This window comes from Bos indicus, chromosome 4, assembly GCF_029378745.1.
Source record: "Bos indicus isolate NIAB-ARS_2022 breed Sahiwal x Tharparkar chromosome 4, NIAB-ARS_B.indTharparkar_mat_pri_1.0, whole genome shotgun sequence".
In the NCBI taxonomy this organism is placed as follows: Eukaryota; Metazoa; Chordata; class Mammalia; order Artiodactyla; family Bovidae; genus Bos; species Bos indicus.
In genome coordinates this window covers 46,671,487-46,693,907 of record NC_091763.1, presented here as the reverse complement: position 1 = coordinate 46,693,907, position 22,421 = coordinate 46,671,487, and the positions used below count along the sequence as shown (strand labels likewise).

The 22,421-nt window shown below is 38.8% G+C and overlaps 1 protein-coding gene across 16 annotated transcripts in view; it reads left to right on the top strand.

Annotated features, from left to right (window-relative positions):
- The window catches only part of SRPK2 (SRSF protein kinase 2), a 249,317-nt gene that overhangs the window by 162,240 nt on the left and 64,656 nt on the right, over positions 1-22,421 (top strand). For 15 of the 16 annotated variants that reach the window (XM_070787240.1, XM_019958650.2, XM_070787239.1 and 12 more), the window contains one exon: positions 8,594-8,745. In XM_070787240.1, coding sequence (XP_070643341.1) covers positions 8,594-8,745 — 152 coding nt within the window. Of the gene's footprint in view, positions 1-8,593; positions 8,746-15,594; positions 15,674-22,421 lie in introns of all 16 variants that reach the window. The other variant, XM_070787245.1, reaches the window with a different exon arrangement.

Genomic DNA, 22,421 nt, shown 5'->3' with positions numbered 1-22,421 from the left:
TCTGTATACCAATTCCATATATTCTTTGCAGAGAACAACTCTCTGGTCCTGAAATTGTGTTTCAGTGGCTCCTATTTGCCTTCAGGATAAAGCCCAAATTCCTTAGAACTGTAAATTTTTTTCTCTTGTCAGCTGACTGATGCTGAACCTTTATGCCTCTGATCACCCTGTTTCCTGGGCTGTGGCCACCCTCTTCCACCCTCTGTGCCTCATTCTGGTCTATATCTGAAATCACCCCCAACATGTAGATGTTTGTGGCTCAGCCCTCTGCCACCTCACCTTCCATGACAACACTGAGAGGAACTAATTATGTTCCCATATCCACGTGTTTATAGGAATTTCTCTCCCTCTTGTTAGACCATGCATTCCCTCAATGCTGGGCTCCTTTGCTCTCTGGTGTATGTCCTGGTACTTGCTGTATGCTTGTCTGAGTATTTGTGGAATCAGTGGATGCCATTTTTACATGCTTTTTGTGCTCTGGTTTAAAGTTTTCTCTTTCTGTACTTCAGTAGTAATAACATGTTCTGCCAGGCTCCACAACTTATATATAAGGTGTTAATAAAGTGGATAAGAAGTATATAGCTCTGCCATACATATGTTGTCAGGTGGTCAAACGTTCAACTCATTTGTTATGTAAGGTGTAGTTTACTTTGATTAACATCTTCACTAACTGTGTTCTGTGTTCTAGAAGACAGTGTACCCTTAGATATAAAATCATCTAAAATGTCTGACTTGATTGTTTCTGTTAGAATTGGGAACATAAAGTTTTGTTTTTTTTTAACCTTCCTGTGCCTCAAGGAGAACTAGTTCTCAATTCTTAATTCTTCTGATCATTTCAGTTACTTAAAAAAACAAACCCAACCCAGATCTCACTGTTGAGGCCAAAATCTGATAATTTAAAGTCAACTACTCTCTTACTTGGCAGCTCTGTTCATTTTCTATTGCTGCATAACAAATTACCACATTCTTAGCAGCTTGAAACAATACCTGTTTATCAGCTCACAGTTCTGTAAGTCAGAAGTTAGGGCTGCACACTGGACTGAAACCATGCTGTTGGCCAAGGCTGCTGTTCTCATTTGGGGATTCAAGCCCTCTTGTAAGATGTCTGGTATTGACAGATCTCATTTCTTTGCACTGAAGTCCTTGTTAGCCTTCTGGCTGTTGGCTGGGGACCATGCTCTCTCCTAGAGGCCACTGGCAGTTTCTTCCAGTGTGGCCCTAATAGGCAGTTCATGACACATTTGCTCTTTTCCAGGCTAGCTCAGGCACATCCCTGACAGCTTCTGTGACCAGAGAACTCACTCTCCTTTAAAAAGGTTCATTTGATTAGATCAGGTCCACCCAGTGTAGCTGTCCTTTTGCCATATAACATAATTGAAAGAGTGATATCATATTCAAGGGCTGCCTACACCCAGAGGAACAGGGAATTACACAGGGTAAGGGGCTTTGGAGCTCATTTTAGAATTCTACCTACCACCACAGACACTTCACATTTAGGTTTTATTTACAGAAAGATTAGAAATTCTCTTTTCATTGGAGAGGAATACATGAAATCATTGTGGCTTTTTACCCCCTAGCTGTGTGACTTTACCCAGTGCTATAGCAGCTAGCCTTTTAAGATAAGCTATTTTGAGAGAAAGTGTATATTGATTGATTCTATCCTTAAGTAGAAATGCCAGATTGCATGTTTCTCAGGCTGACAGTAGCCACCAAGAGAGGGAGAGTAAGAAGGAGGGTGGGAAGAAGAGAGTGAATTTTAAATCCGGGTGGTCAACATAAGAAAGAAAAAGAAATTTGACTTTATGTGAATGTCCCTAGAATAATACCTGAAGAAATTGGTTTGGAATTTCTTTTTTATGTTTTGGTTAATGATTAAATGAATTAATTTCTAAAACTGTGTCAGTTACCATTTAAGCTGATAACAAAGGAACGTACTTCTTTTTCTGCCAAATGTGAAGTTTACTAGTCTTTTTCTCTGCTGGAATAGAAAAGAAATAGCAGCTGGAAGGAAATCGGAACTCCTATCTGGTTTCCTTGGCAAAATAGAGCAGATGATGCATGCGTTTTGCTAGGGTGGTTCAGTGTTTTCCTCCTTTTTCTGGTAGAGCAAATGTACATGAAAAATATAATATGGTGTAGATGATAATCTTAGAATTCTATGTATTTATGTATGTATCTTTGTTTCTAATGTAATATTAAAAGAAAAATATTTTGTGTTTTTTTTTTTTAGCTATTTTTACGATAGCCCTATTTGGAGCAATGATTAGGATATTTAGTTATATTGTATGTAGGGCAAAGTAAATATAGTTCTTTGTGAAAAGTATGAATGACAAATTGGGACTGTGCTTTCTAAATTTTTTATTCTGAAGTCTCTGAATTGGTACATTCTTAAATTACTGGGGCTTCCCCAAATGCTCAGTGGGTAAAGAATCCGCCTGCAGTGCAGGAGACACAGGAGATGTGGGTTTGATCCCTGGGTTGGAAAGACCCCCTGGAGGAGAAAGTGGCAACCCAGTCCAGTATTCTTACCTGAAAAATCCTATGGACAGAGGAGCCTGGCAGGCTACAGTCCAAAGGGTTACAAAGAGTAGGACATGACTGAGCAACTAAGCAAGCAAAAATAACTTGGGCCTTATGTAAACTTCAGACTATTATTAAATAGATAGACTCTCAGACTACTTTTTATAGAACTGCATGTTACTTTTCACTGTAAATGTACTGGGCAGTTGTAAAAGAGACCTTGCATATAGATTGCTTAAATTTAAATGTCGATATTTCTGATTTTTCTTGGAAGTGTATACTTTATTAAAGTATAAAGTGGATATTAAAAGGCATTATATAGTTCTGTAGGCTTCTGCTTTTTAAAAACCAGCTTTTTGAGGTATAATTCACATACCATATATCTTGAAGTATGCAGTTGAGTATTTGTTAGTATATTCACATGGTTGTGTAACCATCACCACATTAGAACATTTTCCTGTCTCCTAAAGAAGCCCTTGTACCTGTTAACAGTCTCCATTTCTCTTCTCTCTTTCCCTTGCTCCCAACCCTAAGCAACCATTAATTCACTCAGTCTCTATAAATTTGTCAGTTTTTCATTTAGTATAATGTTTTCAAGGGGCATCCATGTTGTAGTGTGTATTATCAGCACTTCATTTCTTTCTCTTGCTGAATAATATTATATTTTAAGGATATACAGTTTTATTTATCCATCTATCAGTTGATGCACATTTGGGTTGTTGCCACTTTTTGTCTATTATGAATAACACTTCTGTGAACATTTTTACACAAGATTTTGTGGGTCAAATGTTTTCATTCCTCTTGAGTATATACCTGTGAGTGGGATTGTTGGGTTTTAATGGGCTTCCCTTGTGGCTCAAAAGGTAAAGAATCTGCCTGCAATGCAGAAGACCTGAGTTCTATCCCTGGGTTGGGAAGATCTCTGGAAAAGGGAATGTCTACCCATTCCAGTATTCTTGCTTGGGAAATCCCATGGTCAGAGGAGCCTGGTGAGCTATATAGTCAATGGCATTGCAGAGAGTCAGATATGGCTGAGCAACTTTCACTTCTGTCATGGAAACTCTAAATTCAGCCTTCTTCAGAACTATCAGATATTCCAAAACAACTGGTGCTGTGTTACACTCCTGCTACAGCGTACGAGGGCTTCAGTTTCTTCATTCTTGACAGTACTTGTTACTGTGTTTATTATTATTATTATAACCTTCAAGTAGGATGTGAAGTATTATCTCATTGGAGTTTTGAATTCCCTTGCTCAAATGATTAATGATGTTGAACACATTTTCATGTGCTTATTGGTCATTTGTATATCTTCTTTGGAGAATTATCTGTTCTATTTCTTTTCCTTAATTTTTAAATTTATCTTTTTAAGATTGCTTATGCTTTTAGTATCATGTCTAAGAAGCATTGCCTAGCCTTAGGTGATTGAGATTTACTCATTTTTTCCCACAAGTTATTCATTTTGAGTTAATATTATGTGTTTATGTGTGGTAGGCCTCACACAGGTATTTTTCTGTTGTTTTTTTGTTTTGTTTTGTTTTTATATACAGATAATCATTTGTGTCAGGATCATTTGTTGAAAAGAGTATTTTTTCACCATTTAGTTTTGTTGGCACTGATGTTGAAAATATTAATGTCCTGTCCTATCTCTCCCCCACTGCATCTGACATGATTCTAATAATTTTTGGCCACTGCATGGATTGCAGAATCTTAGTTCCCCAACCAGGAACTGAACCCAGGGCATAGCACTGAAAACACTTAGTCCTAACCACTGGGCTGCCAGGGAACTCCCTAGTAATTCTGAATAATTTTTTCAGTTTGTGTTTTGAAATAATGTCTTGATGGTTATCAGTAGGATTAATGAAATTTTTTTTAATGTCACTTGATGTATTTCATGATTATGCACTTGATGAGATAATCTCTTGATTTTTTTTTTTTTTTTTTAACAGTTGAGATTTTAACCAAGCTTTTAAGTGTGGTAGAAACCACCAGAGACCACTTTGAAGAAGTTGGCCTTAAGGACAATATGGCATCATTCTCTCTTCTGTACAGTTGCCCTAAGACAAACGATTATGCCTTTTCTGTGTGGTAGGCAGTAACAAGGCTGGATGGGATGAGAAGGAGTCAGTGACTGGGCTGTAACATTTGGCAATTACAGTATATTGACCTTACTATGATGAACTGGGTAATTTGAGAATTGGTGGTTATTGGTGTGAAGCAGATTACTGGGAGACACCTTAGAAAGAAATTATTCACTGGCATGACCACTGCCAAGCCACTCCTCTGCTGTTGTTGAATCTGAGGGTCTAGACTAGTACCATCTAGTAGAAATGTAATGTGGGCCTCATTTGTAATTTAAAGAGTTCTAGAAGCCACATTAAAAAAATAAAAAGTAGCTGAATTTCATTTTAATAATTTATGTTTAAAACATTATTTTAACATGTAATAAGTATAAAATTATTCAAACATTTCACTTTTTGTACTAAATCTTGGATACTCAGTATGTATTTTACATTTAGAGCACATCTCAGTTAGGACAAGGCACAATTTAAGTGTTCAGCACCCACATGGGGCCAGAAGACAGCACAGTTCTAGATGTTTTGATGTGATAGCCGGTCAAGATATTACATGAACATTACTCAACTTCCTCTGTGTTTCAGGGTACCCTGACTCATCCCTTTAACTTGATAGGACTGGCTTTCGGGTAACTATCTGCCTGCTGTTCAATGTGACCCTCCCTGAGACCAGAGGGTCTGAGAATTTTGTTAAGTGATATGGCAGCTCACCAAATGGGTCATGAATAATTGAGAGACATATATTATGATAAAGATACCTAAGCCTCTCAAACTAGACAAAATGGGCCTGTGAAAAACTAGAATCTTGCCTCCTGTATCACAGATACAATGTACTCCATTGCAGTGCAGCTGTGTATAACAAATACTACTGATGAGAGGTGCTCACATGGGCATCATTTTGCCCCTGCATCCTTGGATTTGTCAGTGTCTGGACATGTTTTTTTTGATGATTTGAAAAAATGTTTTATTGGAATACAGTTGATTTACAATGTTGTGTTAGCTTTAGGTTTACAGCAAAGTGAACCAGTTATACATAAATTCACCCTTTTCTTTTTTTAGTTTCTTTTCCTTTGTAGGACATTGCAGAATATTGAGTAGAGTTTCCTGTACTATAGAGCAAGTTCTTGTTAGTTACTTATTTTATATGTAGTAGTGTGTGTATGTCGGAGAAGGCAGTGGCACCCCACTCCAGTACTTTTGCCTGGAAACCCCATGGACGGAGGAGCCTGGTGGGCTGCAGTCCATGGGGTTGCTGAGTCGGACACGACTGAAGCGACTTAGCAGCAGCAGCAGCGTGTGTATGTCAGTCCCAATCTCCCAGTGTATCTCCACCCTCCCCACATCCCCTGGTAACTGTAAGTTTGTTTTCTATATTCATGACTCTACTTCTGTTTTGTAAATTGTTTGATTTGTACCCTTTTTTTTTAGATTTCACGTATAAGTGGTATCATATGATATTTGTCTTTCTCTGTCTGACTGACTTCACTCAGTATGAAAATCTCTAGGTCTATCCACGTTGCTGCAAATGGCATTATTTCATTCCCTTTTTTTGGCTGAGTAATATTCCACTATATATATGTACCACATCTTCTTTATCCATTCCTCTGTTGATGGACATTTAGGATAGCTTTTTCTTGATGTGTTTTGACGATCACAACTGGCATGCAGTGGCTTGAGACCAGGCTGATAGCATTCCACAAAGTAGGAAGCAGCACCCACAACAGTGAGCTATCTGGCCCAAGTTTCAGTGGTGTTGAGCATAGCAGTACCCTGCATCAGTGAAACAAGATCCTTCAGTTTTACTAATTGTTACATAGTCTCCACAGGTAACATGCAGTGTTGTTTTTTCTTTGTTCTGTTTTTTAAATTTAGAGAATCTCTTTCTTCTTTCATGTAAAATTTCTAAGGAAGAAGCAGTCAACTTGTAAAGTATTTCTGATTGAGCCAATTTGTCAGATAGATTCCACCCATGCCTCCTTTTCTCTAACCTCTTCACTTTGGGAAGTGGTGAAACTGGTGAAGTTCCTCTCCTACATCCCCTTCCTCAGACCTCTCTTCCCTGGAACCATTTTACTTTCACTAAAGAAAGTCATGTCTGTTAGAAAAGAAAATAAGCAGTTGCAAAGCTGCCAGAAGGATGATTGCACTTCCATAAGGTCTCCTGGGGGTTTTTTTGGATGTTCTGTCAGAGATGTGGGTGTTTGGTTGTGAGGACTTCCTTTCAGTGCTCCGTCATGAGGCACAGTTAACTCAGAATGCTATCACCACCATTGTCCTAATGTCTGTTACCCAGGGAGCTGTAACTTTGAGTCTTCTTAAATTCTAGCAAGTAAAAATCAGTGCTAGTCATTGTCAGATTATAAATGTTCCTTAGTTGTTCTGTCAAAGGTAATCATACTTGCCATTGTTGGCCTTTAAGGTTACTGTGGGGTGTGATCCCCACCCCATCCTTATGACTGCTGGTGTTTCTGTTGCCTTCCTTCATCTGCTGTGGCACTTTTGAGTTTTTGATGACAAACCACAGATGAGCTATAACAACCTTAGGTTGAAGGCAACGTAATAAAGGCTATTTGGGGCCTATCTTAGATTTGGCAAGAATTTAGGGTTTCAGCTTAAAAGAGGGCAGCTTCTCTGTCTCTGCCTCTTGCTAGCAGCTGGAATGAGCTTGCACCCTGTGATGGCTGACCTTCTCAAGCAGGTTTTCAGGGCTCTACACCCTAGGCTGAACCACGGTGAAGAGAGAGGATTTAGAGCCAGCCTTTCATTCTGCAAGGAGTAACCATGTTCCAAAAGGTGCTTTTAGAAAGGGGGCATCAGTACTAGGCAGCCCCGCTCCCTCCAAAAAATGGCTGTTACCTGTTGGTGCCTGTGAAGTACTCCTTGCTCCCCAGACTAGAGGCCCTCTGCCTATCCCACTGAACCTGTTTCTGGGGACCAGTTTAACAGCCAAATCCCATTGTGCTTGTTACTTGGCATCAGTTCCTTCCCCACTTTATACCTGTAGAGCTATGGCCAGCTCAGGGAGAGCAATGGTGGTCCTGTTGTTAGGGTAGCTTGTAACTCAAGGGACATTCTGCATCCAGTTGAGTCTTGAGGTTCAAGATTTCCCATTGGGATATGGCTAGAAATTGCAGTTAAATTTTATAAGTGGAAACTTCATTTTATAGAGTTGCATTATGAATGCCTTATTTTTGAGCAAATTTAATATATTCTTGAGGTATTCTAGATACTTGAAAGGTTTACATCTGTAACCTCTTAAGTTTTTTGCTTCTTTTTAGTGTTATAGGTTTTCCTATCTTTTGTAAAGAGTATACTAAATATTTAGCTTTATGTGACAATCAGAAATGACCCATGGAAACTTTGCATTGATGTATGAATTGTATTTGTATTAGACTACATTCACATGTTTTCTTTGTTTAATTTCCAGTTTGGAACAATGTTCTTGTCTTGATAAGTAAGGTTGATAGATAACTGAATTGTTTAATGAAAATATCTATGTATCAGTTACAGTAAACATTAGTTGGCTTTTATGAGTTATCCAAGAATCCTAACCACATTTCTATGGTTTCAATGGGTAAATGAATTTTGATTTAAAAATGATGGATAATAAACTTTTTTTTTTTTTTAATGTCCAGGATTATTGTCCTCTTTTTTCTAATCTCTGGGAATGTGTTCTAACTAACAAGATTACATGTCATGGGGGGCTGATTGTCTTATTTCACTTACAATTCATGATATTAGTATATATCTAATTGAAGTATTGAAACTCTGAGTGAAAATGTGCCTGCAAAAATATTCGTCGGCTAATAGGACAGCCAAGGGTAGCCCTCTTGTGATTTGAAACTTTACTTGAATTCACCTAAAATGAAATAACATTAATCAGCATCTCCTCTTAGTGTGTGAAAAGTTATATTGTTTTCCATATTAAGAAACTCTAAAGTGTGTTCATGACGCAGGATTTCCTTCTGAGTCAATAGGAATTCTCCCTCCTCTTGTTTCAGGCCGGAGCCTCAGCAGAAAGCTCCCTTGGTGCCTCCACCGCCGCCTCCGCCACCACCACCGCCTCTGCCGGACCCTGCCCCACCAGAGCCAGAGGAGGAGATTCTGGGCTCAGACGATGAGGAGCAGGAGGACCCCGCAGACTACTGCAAAGGTGATGTGCTTGCCTTCCCCCCCGGGCCATCCCATGATTTGTTGGGGGTAAGGACAAAGGGAGTTAATGATGCAGACTACTTGATGTCAATATTGTTAAAAATTTTTTAGATTGTTTAGTATAAAATGATACCAGAAAATATGAGAGATATCAGAAGGAAAATTTTCTTAAGAGAGAGAAAGTGAAATACATAGGTGCACATACATATACTGAGTAATTTCAAGATTTAAATCTGCTGACAGAATTAAAGATGGTATACAGCAGGATACTTAAATATAAAAACAAAATAAGCCATCTGAGAAGAACATAGAAAATAGGTTGAGAACTGAAGAACTGATGCTTTTGAATTGTGGTGCTGGAGAAGACTCTTGAGAGTGCTTTGGACAGCAAGGAGATCCAACCAGTCAATCCTAAAGGAAATCAACCCTGAATATTTACTGGAAGGACTGATGCTGAAGCTCCAATACTTTGGCCACCTGATGTGAAGAGCTGGCTCATTTGAAAAGACCCTAGTACTGGGAAAGATTGAGGGTAAAAGGAGAAGGAAATGGCAGAGGATGAGATGGCTCGATAGCATCACCAACTCAATGGACATAAGTTTGCCAAACTCCGAGAGAGAGTGAAGGAAATGAGTGTGCTGCAGTCCATGGGATCACAGGGAGTCAGATCTGACTGAGTGACTGAACACCTACCACTACCAGACTCCTACTGGGGGAGCCAGTCTGTTGTTCATTACATTGGATATAAGTTTCCTGGCTGCCAAGACTATCAAGGAGCTCTTCCTTTCTCTGTATAGCATTGAGTTACATAGTATTTTGTCTGTGGAAAGAAAATCTGCCCATTTGTTTATGGAGACAGGGTTTTCCTGGCACTGTACTCAACAAAAAACCTATTTTGTGGGTTCTGCCATTGTGTGACATAGTAGATTATGTTTTCAGCTGTGATTTCACAGGATGCATAGAAATTATTCAGGTGAAGTGTTCTTGTATTTATGTTTTGTAAAGACCAAGAGCATACAGCTAAACTGCTAAAAGGCAAGCATATTGTATGATGAATATTGAAAATAATTTGATCCAGACCTCATACTCTGTGTAGACTGGATCCCAAGAATCTAGTAGAAAGGAAAGGCAGTCCATTTGTTACTTACCTTTCTCTCTTGGACTTTAATTCTCTGTAACAGACAATTATCACAGTTTGAATTCTTAGCTTCTGAACAGTTAACAAGACATTTATTTGCTACAAATTATGGGAAATGTTAATCAGATTTTATATCTTAATGATGCTGCTAAGTCGCTTCAGTCGTGTCCGACTCTGTGCGACCCCATAGATGGCTTAAGGATAGATGGCTGGAAATACACACTGTTTAGGCCATAAAGTGTTAATGCCTCTCTGTCTCTCTTGTATCTTAGTATCAATTTAGCTAGTGATTTCAGGTCATTTGTGTGTTGGTTGAAGAATAGTGTACTTTTTAATTACCAGGAAGCGAAAGTTATCATTCTGCTATGAAACTTCAAGAAGGAATCTTCCTGTCTAACGTGATTTCTTCAGCGTTTTCTTTAGAAAATGAAATATTTATCTGTAGCATTTATATAACTAGTGATTATGACCCCACAGGTAAAGGTCTGTGCCTTCTAATATGGAAAAAAAGATGTTTTCCTTCCTCTCTCTTGTAATCTGCATTTCTTGGTTTGAAAATGAAATTATATGAAGAGAAGATGTGGACAGCTGTCTTTAGATTGTGCTTCTTAGGCCAAAGTATCAGGCTGGTGTGAAAGAACTGTTCTCTGCAGAATGTTAGGCTCCACCCTACTGGAATGAGATCTGTTTGCCTCACACCTGGATCTTTTATGGTATAGATCATAACATGTTGTTTAAGATAACTGATAAACACTTTCAAGGAGCTGATGGAGTTGATTGGCAATGTCTGGGAAAAGAACTGTGGCTCGCCCCGCCCCGCCCCATCCATTAGAATAGATAACTTTCTCCCTGGAGGTGGATGAGTTTCAGTTACCAACATGGTGCTTTATCACCCATGAGTACTTTAGTATATTTTGCCGGCAGTCAAGTACGTTCTCCTGTGTTAACCACTACACACCTGTCAAGAAGTTAATGTTGATGTACTTCTACCATTCAGTCCTCGGACCCCACTCAGGTTTTGCCAGTTGCCCAATAGTGTTGTTTATGTGAAACCAATCCATTGCAGAATCACATTATATTTATTTTGTTTTCTTCTTCCTTTGATCTGGAACAGTTCTTTAGTTTTTTTCTTGACTTTTATGACTTTGACATTTTTGAAGATGTGGGCCAATTATTTTGTATACTCTTTCTCAATTTGGAATAACAAAATAGTGTTGTTCTGTGAGAAGTGTTCTTCTCATTGCATCATATCAGATAGTACATGATTTTGATTTATACCAGTACTATTGATGTCAACCACTTGTTCAGGATGGTGTTTGCCAGATCGCTCTATTGTAAAATTGCTCTTTACCCCCTCATAGTTAATAAGCAGTCTGTTGAGAGTAACTTTGAAGCTGTGTAATATTCTTTTGTCAGAAAATTTATTTGCTTCTTCCTTTCCCTCTATCCTATCTCTCCTTCCCTCCCATCCATCCATCCATTTATCTGTCAGTTTGTGTATCTTAAATTTACTCACTCATGGGTTTTCTGTTTATTCAGTGGGTTATAGTCAGTTACTTTCCTTATTTGTCTTGATGCTTTGATTTTCTCAAATTGGCCATTAGAAGTCCCTTCAGGTTGATTATGTGTCCTTTTGAAAAGTACCTATCATTCTTTTTTTGTTCTATACATTATTTTTTCACTCAGTGTGTATTAGAAGTCACTCTGTAAACTACCTATGAAGCTGTGTCATTTGTTTCATTTAATGTTTTTTAAGTTTCGTGTAAACCCTTTTAACTAAAAAATTTTATACAGTTTTAAAGGTTATACTTTATCTACAGTTATTTCAAAATTTTGGCTATATTCCTTGTGTTGTACAGTACATCCTTGAACCTGTCTTATATCCGGTAATTTGTACCTCCTAGTCCTACAGCTGTGTATCTTCCTCCACCCCAAGCCTGTAACCATTACTTTGTTCTCTGTATCTATGAGCCAGCTTCCTTTTGTTTTTTTAATTTGCTGGTTTATTTTTTAAGTTTCTCATATAAGTGATATCATTACAGTATTTATCTTTCTCTCTCTTATTTCAGTTAGCATGATGCCCTCCATGTCTGTCCATGTTTCTACAAATGGCAAAGTTCCATTCATTTTAGTGGTTGTATAGTATTCCATTGTGTGTGTATGTGTGTGTGTATATATATATAAGACGCCATGTGTTCTTTATCCTTCTCTTGATGGAAAAAGTCCCTTTCATTCTTAAATCCTTTCTTATTTTCAAATAAGATGTATTCATCTTGTAATTTTCCTACTCCAGGCCTGGAATCAGCTTTCTCCACAAGGCACCCTGGAGATAACAGTATTTAGAAAAGAAGATCTGAGCATTAGAATGAGACTATTACTTTTTGGGTGTCCCTGCTTCTCAGTCTCTTAGCACAGAGCTAAAGACACACACTTCCTTTAGATTTGTATTTCTGTTTTTATTTACAGATATATTAAAATCCATGAGTTTATTATATCTCATTTCCACTCTTAATACCAGAAGATTCAGCTCATTTTTCTCCTTAGCCTATCTGTAGTTTCTTTCTTTGGCAGTAAGAGATTTGGCTGTCATTGTCCTCATTATATTTACTTATTCAACTTCCTTGTATGTAAGAGTCACCAGTCATTATCACTGCCATTTTGGACATGTCTGCCCTTTCCTTATTACCTAGCTTGTTCTTAGACATCCTTTGTTGCTTGGCACTATCTAATGGCTGTGTACTGATGTGTTCAGGAAGATGGAAGGAGAGAGCTGCCCTTCACAGTCTAAGGGTATGTTTTGCTTAGTCTGTGTATGTGGCTTCTCTCTCCTCTGTCACTTCACATCTTCACTTGTTTCCTTCATCTTCATTCTTAGAGAATCTCTGCCCTGCCAGCCACTTCTTAATAGTCCTGAAGTAAAAGAAAACATCAACAGAAACAAAACACACCACACCTTTTCTCTCTCTTTACAAAAGACGTTTTTGTTCATTATAGGAGTTATAAGTATTTTGGGGGTCATGGTGTGGAAAGTCACCTGGAATCCCACCACCCACCTTTTGCTGCAGTAAGCTTTTAAGTTCCTGCAATTCTGAATCATTTATGACCAACCAACTTGTATCTTAACTTTTTACCTTTTTTTAACCTCTTAAGGTAAAGATAAAGCTCTTTCCTTATTCAGAGCATGTGCAGTGTTCGTTGTTTTAACAAAAAAGCCACTGTTTAAAGGTCTGATGTCGCTAATGCATTATTCATTGCTCCCTTCTATTGTGCTTGGCAGTCTCTGTGGCCTGGGACTCTTTCCCTTTCTTCACAGCTAACATGTTCCTGCCCATGAGTCCCGGGGGAGTATGGACTTCAGCATCTGCAAAACTTGGGTCAAAACCTGGCCCTGTTGCTCTCCATTTCTGTATCCTTGGACAAATCCCTTTGTTCTAGGCTTGAGTGTCTTCATCTCTCCTATAATATCATCTGTCTGTATAATAAAATATGTAATGGTATCTATCACCTACGATTTTATGAGGAATAAAATGAGATAAATATGCTTCTGTGTATCAGGGCATGTTACCTGATACCTAGAGAGAGGATTGTTCTGAAGTACGAATTCTGTTTTTGCCAGTCCTTTTTTTGTTCAATCATCCTCTTCTTGTGTGTATTACCATCTGTGCTTACATGCTGGCCCCTGAGTGGTCTTAACTGCCTTACTTGTGGTGGACTTGCAAAGACAGTGGTCAGCACTGCTTCTTTCTCCCCTTGTTTTTTATCGGTTACCTTTGGTCAGTTGTCTGGGGCAGTAACTGTAGCAGCAGGCTGTGTGGTTTATTCTGGATTTTACTTCCAAGTTCAGAGGATAACAGGGGTCAGGTATGGAGTCAGCTTATAAGTAAACAGTTCCAGGAGGCCCTTGTGTAATACTTGCTCACTTTGTTTATTTATTTTTTTTAAACTTACAGCTTCCTTGTCAGTGCAAAACTTCCTCCTCTGGGGAGATTTTAGTCTAATGTGGGTTTTCAGAGCGTGACCTGTACCCCCTGCATCAGAATGTTCCTAGGCTGGACTCTGAATCTTGAGTTGGAATCCTTGGGAGTAGGACCTGGACTCTTAAGTATTTAACAAGTTCACTTAGTGATTTTTTCTGCACATTGAAGCTGAAGTTGGCTCACATGGGGCACATACCATTTGTCCAAAACTCCAAAGCTATAACTGCAAGAAGTGATCCTTCTCTTCACTTTACTCTGAATTACTGATTTACTGTGAAAGAGGAATTACTGCTTTGAACTACATTATCTTCTAAAATTTCCCCAGAACTCTGAGCACACATGTACTCCAAGGACTAGTAAATGGTGAAAGAAGGAACATTGCTTTGATGTATCATGCTGCCTGTACCGACTGACTTCCTCAGAGATCCTGTTTTGTAGCTCTCCTAAATCATTTTTAGATTAAGTTGGCACATTCGTTATGCAGTTTGTCACTTAACATTATTTCTGGAGACATTGGTTTCCACATAGTTGTGGCCTGACTTGGTACTAAAACATGTCGTTTCCTTATTCCTTCTTCAAATCCCTGACACATCTTATTTAGGACCCTTGATCACCCATAGTAGTGCCCACGCCACCCCATCCCCCTTAGCACTCATGATGTGTGATTATACATTTATTTTTGTGTTTCTGATCTCCTTCTCCTCAATCTGAATGATTTCCTATAGTCAGGAGCAGTATGTTTTGTTAATCCCACTGCATTTGAACCATCTACTGTGCAGTAAGTGTTTTTGGTTGGGTGAAGAAATTGTCTCTGGTGTTAAGCTTCAACTAAGGGCAAGAGAGTACTGGTGTTACCTGTGTGTCTGAGAAGGCATGTCAGAGTGAGGAGGTTGATGTGCCATGGAGGACATACAAATCAGAGTATAGATCCTTCATTTCTGCTCTAAGTTGTCTTAAAATCATCCACGGTGCTTCAGAAAGCTTCAGTAGGGATTTGGGAATATCTTCTTCCAAACATAGGGTAAATAATATGAATAGTTGCCTGCTGAAAATGTGGACTGGCTTCCTTATATACAAACTCTCCTTACCATGTGTTTTTACTGTCCATTTGTGAACAGTTTAGGCTGGTTGAATGTTAGTAATTCTCAAAATTTAATGTTGGTTACAAGTTCATATTGGTCTTCTCTCCGCACAATCTGTGATTTATGACTATTTTATAGTTTTAAGGTTTGCTTGTTTTTTAAGGAAAAAAGGCAATATTCATTACACAAGTTGACTTAGAAATGGTGTCATTTAGCTGCAATATTTTATTGAAAGTGTAGTCTTTTTTTTTTCAGGCACAGCTTTATTGTTATTTTTTCTTTTGTTTTGAAATCAGTAAAGGAAACTGGGTTCTAGAAGCAGCAGTAATCTAATGCAGCAAGTTTGTGCATTTGTCTTTTTTGTTTATGTTTAAATACATCTAAATTATCACACTGTTGGCACACCTCATTTGTATGAAACTCTGCACCATACCTACTAATTGTAGTAAAGTTAGCCTCCCATGCCAGTTAAAAAACTACTCTGGAAGATAATTTTCACTGAAATCTAACCAACCTTGGTTAAGTGGACAGTGACAAGATTATAAATGATACAAAAAATAACATTTTAATATTTGGGCGTCAACTTAAAGAAATGGTTTGCCTATACAAATTTTTGTAATTTTTAATATGTTCTATCCTCGTATGGTCCTCAGAATTAAACCACAATGAGCAGAAGAGGAAAAAGAATGCCACTGAGTGCCAAGGCAGAACATCCTGACAGAAGTAATGAAGGTAGAGTCTATCCTAAATATCAAGTGCAGAATTTCATAGGGCCAACAGGTTAACAGTCTATATTTTTCACTTACACAGGTGAAGTGGATTTTGCAATTGTCACTTATGTTAAATGCACCAAATAAAGCTCCTAAAATTGATACTATAAGGCTCCACCTTAAGTTTTCCAGACGCAACTGTGCAGAAGTATAGTCTTTTTATTTAATTTATTTTTTGCAGTAGGTCCTTGTTGATTGTCTGTTTTAAATATAGCAGTGTATACTTGTCAATCCCAAACTCCCAGTCTATCCCAACCCCTCACCCTTCTCCTCCATAAGTTCATTTTCTAAGTCTGTGAGTCCATTTCACAGATTTAATTAAACTTAATTAACTTAAGTTAATCTTTTTTAAGATTCCCTATATAAGTGACATCATAGGATATTTTTCTTTCTCTGTGTGATTTACTTCAGTTGGTAAGTCCAGGTCCATCCAAAAATGTAGTCTTTAGTTTCTGTTGTTTTTAAAAGTAAAAAATAAACTTTATTCATTCACAGTTCTTTTCCTTAAAACCACTAACGCTGCATACATACTGAATTCACCATGGTAGTCTGTGTTTTTAAAAACTACTTGGCTTAATTTGGCTTACTTGAAGCCTTGAGAAGAGATTCTGCGTATCTATATGAGGAAGGTAATATGCCTGTGAATTTTTTACATGAGGCTTCATTATATTCCTTTTGCGGAGACTGAGGTGATTCCAGCACTGTCAGGCCTGTTGCTGCTGTGAATCACTAATGATGTGGCTATTTATTGATCACTAAGCTTTAGTTGCATAACCAGGGAATTCTCTGAGGCTTTCCTATATGTATTGTATTTTACTACAGTGATCGGAAGGGTAAATGAGAAACAGCCTGTGTTTTCTAGGAGTTCAAGGCCTTATAGACTTCGCTAGTAGAATATAAGCTCCTTCACGGAAGAGTCTGTCTAGGTTCCCGTTCCATGAATAATACAGAGGGAAAACAATCTGTGGTCTGCTGAATATGGAGTGATTGAATGGACCAGACTAAGAAACTACTGAAGTGCCTTTCTTTGTATTTTTTTGTGTGGTTAATTATAAGAGGAGGAAAAAGGAAAATTTGTGAGGATTTTAAAGGAATGAGGTTGTATTTGATTAGAGGTAAAAGAAAAGACTTCATAGAAAATGAAAAGGGGGCCTTTCCAGTTAAGAATAATTGAACTTTGTTGTTGAGGGTGGGCATTTCTCTGGTGTTTTCAGTGCCGAGGGTGCAGGTTAATCCCTGGTCAGGAAATGAGATCCCACAAGCTGCTGGACCAAAAAAAAGAACTCTTGTAGTGTGATCACCTCTCTTAAAAATGTGTTTAAGGATGAAATAGCTATACCAAAATGTCAGCAGTAGGTATGAGGTTAGTGTGGAGGCTTCTTTCTATACTTTTATGTCTAGTTGTTGTAGTACCGTCTGTTGAAAAAACACTTTTCTTTCTCCCTATGGAATTGCCTGGTGCCTTTGTAAATAAGTTTACCATATGTATTAGGGTCTATTTATGGACTCTTTTCTGTTCCATTCCACTTTTGGTCTGTTCATGCTCCTACTCTGTGCTGCCTTGATTTGTGTAGCTTTATATAGTAAGTCTTGAACTGGGTAGTGGATGCCCTCCAACTTTGTGCTTCTTTTCCAGAATAGGTTTTGACTTAACTAGTTCCTTTGCATTTATGTATAATTTCAGCCTCAGCTTATACAGTTAATTTAGATGTCTTTCTTTAATAGCATTGAATCTTCTTATCTATTGCAGAAGAGCATAACTTACCACCCCTAAAGTCTTTTTTGGCGTGTGGTTTATTTTGAGCTGAAAAGGGCCAAAAGACTCAGGAAGACACTTTTGATCTTGTGTGGCCTGTGCCTGCAGCGGCTTGGGTTCCCAGTCAGAGACTGAGACTGGGTCGCAGTGTTGAACACATCAAATCCTAGACTGGATTAATGGTGAGTGACAAGGGCTCTGGCTTTTCAGCTTTACTTGGAAGAATTTCCACAAAGATGGAAAGTAGTGAGGCAAGTAAAGTATTTCTTAGGAGGAAAAGAGTACAGTATGTGTGAATAGACACACGGGCAGACTGAGAGGCAGAAAGTGCCTGAGTTGTGCCCTCTTGGCAGTTTAAATCACTTTTCTGGTTATCATGGCAATCACCAACTGTCAAGGCCCCGAGGGTTGTGTTATTTAGCATGCTAATGTATTACAGTGAGTGTATAATGAGGCCTATGGTCTCCTGGAAGCCACACCTTCCATCCTCTTGAGGCTTGTTGGTTCTCACCAGTTCTTTTTTTTTTTTTCTTTCCTCTTTGCTGCTTCTCCCTGAAACTTAGATAAGAGTAATTGATTTCTAGAAAAATATTTTTAAAAAGGAAAAAAGAAGAGTAATTGGTTTCTATTTGGAGGAGGGACTGGGATATGATTCTGGGGCCATAGTCTTGGCAACATGTTTATTTATGTCTTTAATTTCAGCGATTTTTTTTTTTTCCCCCTAAGTTTTCAACGTGGAGGTCTTGTGCATATTTAATTTTGGGTTTTCTCTCTCTTTTTTTGAATGCTGTTGTTATTAGAAGTTGTTTTTTGATGGTGTGTAAAATGTAATTGAGTCATTGACCATGTGTCCTGTAACTGCTGAATTTGTTTGCTAATTCTATTGGCGTTCTATGTGCAGATTTTTTGTATTTTCTGCACAGTCATTTATCATTTCAACACAGATAGTTTTCTTTTCCTTAGCATTCATTATGTTTCTTTCTTTGCTTCATTGCTCCACACACAAAATTGAATAAAAGCGGTAGGACTGGACATCCTTATCTTGTTTCTGATCTTACAGTAAATGTGTCGACTTTAAAAAAATACATCTCTTTATTAGGTTATGATGAATCCCATGAATTTAAAAGTAAAATGAAAAGCATAAGGCTTACAAAGGAAAACAGTAGATGTCTTCACAACCTTGAAGTAGGGGGAGATTTTGTAGAGAGAATGCAGGAAGTGTTAAGGTTAAAACAATTAGAAATTGGATTTCATAAAAAATGAAACTACCAGCTTCGGATTAGGAGAAAATAATTGCAATGTATGTAGTTGACAAAGACCGTAAATTGGAGACTATATCAGAAAACTTTCTGAAATTTTAGAGAACTGTTCTTTGTATTAATTAGGGCATATACATTTGTCAAATATTAGGAAATTGTATATCTAGATTGTAGGATTTCTCTCTCTAGCTTCTTTGTCTTTTATTTGTTTTCTGCATTGAGCGTATATTTCTTTGTAGGTAGAAAAAAAAATGTTTGCAGAAAAAAAACTTAGCAGTGAGGAACCATTGCAGATTTTGACCAGGAAAGTGCTGTATATACTTAAGGATGATTAATTTAAAATCTTAAATTACTTGATTTGGAGAGAGAGAAAAGGTATATAAAATAGAAGATAAAAGCAGAGCATTACAGAGATAGCATCTTTATCATTGATAAACTATTGGACATAGAGGGCAGCAATGTCCAACAGTTTCCATAATGTCTGCATAGCAGATCCCTAATGAAAATTCCAGACCCTAAGACTTGGGTGACATTCTCTGGTTGGCAATACTAGGTGTACATTGTCGTGTGTCATTAACACCGACACTGCGTATTGGGAGAGGACGCTTAGAAGCTCTGAATTTGAGACCCTCCTTGATTCTGCCCTCGGTGTCTCTTTCCTCGACTGACATTGATTTGTAACCCCTCTGCTGTAATAAATTGTAACCACAAGTATAACTGCCCTTAGTGTCTTTGGTGAGTTCTTGCCACATACTGCTAATTCCTGGAACTGAGCATGGTGTTGGGACCCTCCAAAGCTGCACCTGGTGCCAGTAGTGAGGGTGATTTTGGGGACCCCTCGACCCTGCACGTTCTGTCAGGCGTGAGGGTGCTCTTGTGAATGATTCTGAACCTTACACAAATATTATAGATTTCATAGGGAAACAAATGGTATAAGGAGTATTAAATGAATAAAAAAGATGTAGATAAGCTGTTCAGAGAGAAGCCTTTGAGAGATTCTGTGGGGCCAAGAGGAGAAAGAACAAGTGGGAGAACAGAGCAGTCAGGCAGGCAGGAGAGCAACTAAAGGGTTCTGTTCCCCTCGACGTGGGGCAGATTGGGGAGCTCTGAAGGTACAGCTGTTAATCTCAATGAAAATTTCATTCTTGGATATAGATGAGGGCTCGCTTGCATTTTGTACATGTCAGTGGCCCTTGTTCCCATGTGTCGGCCCACTGCATGGTCTGCCCCTCTGGATCCATTTGTCCCAGAAGAGGAGTTAGCACGTGGTTTGTTGCAATATTTGCCACTCCTGGTTCCTGTGGTGCTGCCAGCACCCTCTGTGAGGTGCTATGGTCTGTGTACTCAGTACCAGAACAGGACTGTGTGGGGCAGGCAGTGAGAGTGCCCAGCCTGGATGCCCGCATGCCTGTGCCCCTGCACCTGCCCTTCGTGGGTCCTGCAGCTATCCCGCAGCTCAGCCGTCCCACAGCCCAGCTCTCCAGCAGCCTGCAGGCTGGTTCAGAAAGGGCCCATAGTCCATGAGATGGCTTCACTTCTACTCCTTCTGTGTCCCGTCCTCCCCCACCCCTTTATGGGCTCAGTGGAGCACAAAATCCCTTCCTTTGTGCAGCTTCAAACTGAAGCATTCTTACCAATCATTTCTCCTAGTTTGACTCTTTAGGAGCTGTTCAATGATTTCCTAGGTGGACCCACATGTTTGATTCTTATGTGGTATCTAAGGTATAATTCTAAATATGTTTACAAACAGAACCTGGTAAGGGGGCAAGTTTTTCTCTTTCTTAAAATTTATTTTTACTGAGATATAATTGATATGTTGTGTAAGTTTTAAGGTGTACATTGTGTAGGATAAGGTGTTTATTTGATAGGTTTACATATTGCAAAATGATTACTACTATTCCTCTGTCATGAACTTCCCTGGTGGCTCAGATGGTAAAGAATTTGGCTGCAACGTGGGAGACCCAGGTTCGATCCCTGGGTTGGGAAGATCCCCTGGAGAAGGGAATGGCAACCCACTCCAGTATTCTTGGCTGGGAAAGTCCACGGACAGAGGAGCCTGGAGGGCTACAGTCTATGGCGTTGCAAAGAGACATGACTGAGCGACTAACACCTCTGTCATATCACATAATTATCATTTTACTTCTTTTTGTGATAGGAACGGTTAAGATCTTGTCTCTTAGCAGTACTGAAGTTTATAATACGTCATTGTTGTCTATATTTTCTCTTTTGTTTTCCATCTGAAACTAGGATAAAAAGGGACTGTGTTTCTGTTGTTGTTATTTAGTTGCTAAGTCATGTCCAACTCTTTGCGACCCCATGGGCTGCAGCACACCAGGCTTCCCTGTCCTTCACTATCTCTTGGAGTTTGCTGAAACTCAGGTCCATTGATGGTGATAGTATCCAGCCATCTAAAACTCTGTCACCCACTTCTCCTGCCCTCAGTCTTTCCCAACATCAAGGTCTTTTCCAATGAGCCATCTCTTCACATCAGGTGGCCAAAGTATTGAAACTTCATTATGAGTACTTCCAGCGAATATTCAGGGTTGATTTCTTTTAGGATTGACTGGTTCGATTTCCTTGCAGTCCAAGGGACTCTCAAGAGTCTTCTCCAGCACCACAATTCAAAAGCATCAATTCTTGGTGCTCAGCCTTCTTTATAGTCCAACCCTCACATCCATACATGACTACTGGAAAAACCATAGCTTTGACTAGCTGGACCTTTGTTGGCAATGTGATGTCTCTGATTTTTAATATGCTGTCTAGGTTTGGCATAGCTTTCCTTCTGAGGACCAAGTGTCTTTTAATTTCATGGCTGCAGTCACTGTCTGCAGTGATCTTGGAGCCCCAGAAAAGAAAATCTGTCACTGTTTCCACTATCTCCCCATGGAGGGACTGGATGCTATGATCTTTTTTGAATGTTAAGTTGTAAGCCAGCTTTTTCACTATCTTTCACCTTTATCTAGAGGCTCCTTAGTTCCTCTTTGCTTTCTGCCATTAGAATGGTATCTTCTGCATATCTTAGGCGGTTGATAATTCTCCCAGCAGTTTTGATTCCAGCTTGTGATTCATCCAGTCTGACATTTCACAGGATGTATTCTGATGGAGAAGCTCTATACAGTCAACAAAAACAAGACCAGGAGCTGACTGTGGCTCAGATCATGAACTCCTTATTGCCAGAAAGTAGGGAAAACCACTAGACCATTCAGGTATGACCTAAATCAAATCCCTTAAGATTATACAGTGGAAGTCAGAAATAGATTTAAGGGACTAGATCTGATAGATAGAGTGCCTGATGAACTATGGACGGAGGTTCCTAATATTGTTCAGGAGACAGGGATCAAGACCATTCCCATGGAAAAGAAATGCAAAAAAGCAAAATGGCTGTCTGAGGAGACCTTACAAACAGCTGTGAAAAGAAGAGAAGCGAAAAGCAAAGGAGAAAAGGAAAGATATAAGCATTTGAATGCAGAGTTCCAAAGAATAACAAGAAGAGATAAGAAAGCCTTCCTCAGCAATCAATGCAAAGAAATAGAGAAAAACAACAGAATGGGAAAGACTAGGGATCTCTTCAAGAAAATTAGAGATACCAAGGGAACATTTCATGCAAAGATGGGCTCGATAAAGGACAGAAATGGTATGGACCTAACAGAAGCAGAAGATATTAAGAAGAGGTGGCAAGAATACACAGAAGAACT